This window comes from Glycine soja, chromosome 8 (genome assembly GCF_004193775.1).
Source record: "Glycine soja cultivar W05 chromosome 8, ASM419377v2, whole genome shotgun sequence".
NCBI classification, from domain to species: Eukaryota; Viridiplantae; Streptophyta; class Magnoliopsida; order Fabales; family Fabaceae; genus Glycine; species Glycine soja.
In genome coordinates this window covers 18,064,753-18,069,095 of record NC_041009.1, presented here as the reverse complement: position 1 = coordinate 18,069,095, position 4,343 = coordinate 18,064,753, and the positions used below count along the sequence as shown (strand labels likewise).

General features: G+C 29.8%; 1 protein-coding gene across 1 annotated transcript; it reads left to right on the top strand.

Annotated features, from left to right (window-relative positions):
• Positions 1 to 2,447: 2,447 nt before the first annotated feature.
• LOC114423210 (B-box zinc finger protein 32-like) lies at positions 2,448 to 3,563 on the top strand. The gene has a single exon (XM_028389874.1). The coding sequence runs from the start codon at positions 2,657 to 2,659 to the stop codon at positions 3,380 to 3,382; it is 726 nt and encodes a 241-aa protein (XP_028245675.1). The 5' UTR covers positions 2,448 to 2,656; the 3' UTR covers positions 3,383 to 3,563.
• Positions 3,564 to 4,343: the final 780 nt, after the last annotated feature.

The following is a 4,343-nucleotide window of genomic DNA, read 5'->3' as shown; positions in this document are numbered from 1 at the left end:
TCTATCCTTATGATTCATTTGATAGAAATGACAGATGATGAAACAAAAAATTGTGAATTTATAATTTCTCTTTACTTTAACTCAATTTTATTTTTTTAACTTTTATATCTTCTCTTTCTCACTACCAAACATATACTTAATGTTCCTAAGCCTAGATTGAAGTAAGCATTGTTGATCTTGATTGGTGACGTGGCTGAAGCGACGACGGAGAAGTGAATGGTGCCACGTGGAGCAAAATCCTTGATGGATTAAAGTCATGGTAGAGATGGGTTGTGACGTGGTAATGATATTTATTTTCCACCTCCATCTTTACTTTACATTACAACCACTTCTATTTTCTTTTCTTAAACATTACTCTACCTTAACTACCACTACTACTACACACTCTCTCTAACATTACAAATTAATTAATGTTATAACATCAAATCTGACTCTGCAACTATTTGTTTTTGCAGCATCGTTGATTATGATAATTATAAGTCATTAAAACCAAAAAAATCAATATAATATCTAAGAACACCGCATTATTTTAAAAAACTAGTCATGCAAATTTGATTTTTATTAATATCAAAGTTTTGTTACTCAATTTGTCCTTTTTACACGTTTTAATTTATATCTAATTTTCAATTTTTACTATATAACTTATAGTAGCATTTAACATAAAACATTTTTTAAGATAAACATTTAATTTGTTTGAAGAAATATCAGTGATTTCTATAAAGAAAATGCTACTTAATACAACTATTTTATTGTTCACCAATATTTTAATGTATTATTAATTATAACACACATTTAGTTATCTATAAGACGCAAACAGAAAAACATGTTATTAAATTGTACAAAAAAGTTAATGTTAACAAAATTTTAGTTACTGTATGAAATAAGATGCTAAGAATGTTTTTGTTGGTTTGGGGGTCTTTTGCCCCAACCATTCAGCAAAAATAAAGACTATTAGTGCAGGAAACGAAGATTGCTCGTACAATGGCTTTGTTATATTAGGCGTATAAACATTTTTTCCTCGTGTTTTTTCTTTTTTTAGCCACGGGTGTTAGGCATATAATGCTTTTCCTGTTTCAGAAAATTATAATAGCACGACTGATTCTTTAATAGATTATATTAATTAAGATTGGTATTATTATAGTCAGTTTCCATTAAGAGTAAAGTACATACTAAAGAAATAGAAAATGTAGAAATCAAGAAAATAAAAGTATCCATTTAGAGAATACAATAAGAAAAAAAAAGAATTACAGTTTTTTTTTTAACAAGTAAAGAAAGAGTCTAAATAAATAAATAATTTGTATGAAGTATATTTTATTGAAATTAAAATATTACTTAATTATTTTCTTAATATAAAATTAGAAATAGAAAATTATAAAAATATAATAATTATTGTTTCAATTATTTCTTTTTTTATAAAAAAGTTAATTTTTAAGAAATTAAAAAATGAAAAAAAAAACTTTTTCTTCCATTGCATGTCAAGTTCAAAGAGAATTTTTTGGATTGAGTCTCAGAAATATTTTTTTTCTTCCTATTTCGTTTCTTACATAAATAGTAAAAATATAATGATTCTATTTTATTTCCTTCTTTATCTATTTTGTTTCAGCTCATTTCTATTCCAACATGGAAAGTTTTTTTATTTTTTTTATTTTTTAGTGCGTAGAGTATTGTGAATTTGTGATATACAAATGTTTGTTATTTTATTGGAAGAAATGACATGTTGGGATGTACATAGTTGGATTTATACTAGATTTGACTAATTACGTAATTCAAGTTGATAAAAATATTTAAAATTTGGTCAATTTTTCTTATCAATCCCAAATTGAACCAACTTGATAAATAATGAGTTGATTAGTCAAGTTTATTGTTTATAGAAGGTTAAAAATATTTCAAGTTGATAAATGAATATCATACTAGTGTTAGATTTGTAAGGATTTTTTAGTAAAGTATGTCGCCTACACACAACGCCACACATAAATATTAGTATGTATAAACCAAGTATGATATATGGTGTTTAATTTTGCATCGCGGTTTTGAGATGAGCAGTTGAGGACCTCACATTCGTAGCCACAAATAAAACAAAAGGACACAAATAAGCATTGAAAAGCAAAAGGCATAGTATTGCTATTGCATTGCTTGCGTTACTTAGAATTTAAAATGGTTAATTAAATTTTTAGTTTTTTAATTTTTATATATTATAACTTTTAGTTTTAAATTTTTTTGTAACTCTTAATTTTTCATTAATTTTATATCAGGAAATTTAGCTTTTTTTAAATAGTTTTGATCTATTTTTAATTCTTCATTTATTTTATATTTGAGATTAATTTTAAATAATAAAAAAATGAAAAACTAAAAGTAGACAAAAACTTTAAAAATGATTAAAAATGTTGAAAGACACGAGTGGTAGTATGGTATCATATTAATATGAGAGAGTTGTAGAATATAAAAGTCATGTATGTAGTATTTGATCATCATCATCTCAAACTCATTATTAAGTCAAGGGAAGAATAAGGCAATACAACACAACACACTCACTCTACCTCTGATCCCAGACAGAAGAGGGTGGAGTTTTTGTCATACTCCCTCAATTTTTAGCAAGTCAAAACATCAGAAGAATCATTTTCTTTTTTTAATTTTTGAAATTAACGTTCAGGCGAAGATGAAGGGTAAGACTTGCGAGCTTTGTGATCAACAAGCTTCTCTCTATTGTCCCTCCGATTCCGCATTTCTCTGCTCCGACTGCGACGCCGCCGTGCACGCCGCCAACTTTCTCGTAGCTCGTCACCTCCGCCGCCTCCTCTGCTCCAAATGCAACCGTTTCGCCGGATTTCACATCTCCTCCGGCGCTATATCCCGCCACCTCTCGTCCACCTGCAGCTCTTGCTCCCCGGAGAATCCTTCCGCTGACTACTCCGATTCTCTCCCTTCCTCTTCTACCTGCGTCTCCAGTTCCGAGTCTTGCTCCACGAAGCAGATTAAGGCGGAGAAGAAGAGGAGTTGGTCGGGTTCCTACGTGACCGACGACGCATCTCCGGCGGCGAAGAAGCGGCAGAGGAGTGGAGGATCGGAGGAGGTGTTTGAGAAATGGAGCAGAGAGATAGGGTTAGGGTTAGGGTTAGGGGTAAACGGAAATCGCGTGGCGTCGAACGCTCTGAGTGTGTGCCTGGGAAAGTGGAGGTGGCTTCCGTTCAGGGTGGCTGCTGCGACGTCGTTTTGGTTGGGGCTGAGATTTTGTGGGGACAGAGGGCTGGCCTCGTGTCAGAATCTGGCGAGGTTGGAGGCAATATCCGGAGTGCCAGTTAAGCTGATTCTGGCCGCACATGGCGACCTGGCACGTGTCTTCACGCACCGCCGCGAATTGCAGGAAGGATGGGGCGAGTCCTAGCTAGCTCCAATGTGTAATCGTCTCATTAGCCAAACCAAATGCCTGGATTTCAAATTTTACTTTGTTTCCTTTGCTTTTCGCTTCTACCAATCCTTGTTCATTAATGTGTTTACCAATTGGATCAACAAATTCGAATATACATGAAAAGGCCAGCCAGCCATGCAACTCATTCTGCCATCAAGATATTTAAATAATACAAATAAATCTCTTCATATTTAATTAAAATTATTATGATTTTATAAAAATTTTAATAAAGTTCATTGATATTTAATTAATTTTTTTTATAGTATTCCAAAACATATAAATTTTGGTGGAACATACATTTTAATGAATTTTATGAGACCTTTTATTAGAAAATACATATTAAACAATCTCATTTAAATTTTTGAGATTTTCATCAGACTTTTTTTATTTTATTGTAAATTGACATGTTTTTTTTTCTTTTTATTATACATAATTTCTTATCTCTTTATTGAAAATCATAGATGTTGATGATTTTTTATTTTATTTTTATACCAATAATCAACATATCCTATAACATGTTTTTTGTTTGGTGGGATAATTATTATGGAAATAACTACAAATATTTATATTACTGACAAACATATGGTATATAACTATTATATAATTAACATGATTGATGATTGAAGGAGAATAAACCTATTGTATTTTTAAATGTGTTAGAAAAAATTGATTTATTATGTAACATGTTTATGATTTTTTTTTGTATAAGATAAATTTTATTTAAAGTGTTAGGTAGGTAAAATTTATAGATTTTTATCAATAACTTTGATATTTTAAAAAAATTCATGAAATCTTTTAAAATTTTAAAAATTCATGATGTTATTTCAAATCTTATCAATTTATATTTTGTAAATCCATTAAAATTTAAGCTACAAAATCCTAATCATAAATTATTTTAAAAAAAAATCTGAAAAAATCATTATATTCTTACAAAATT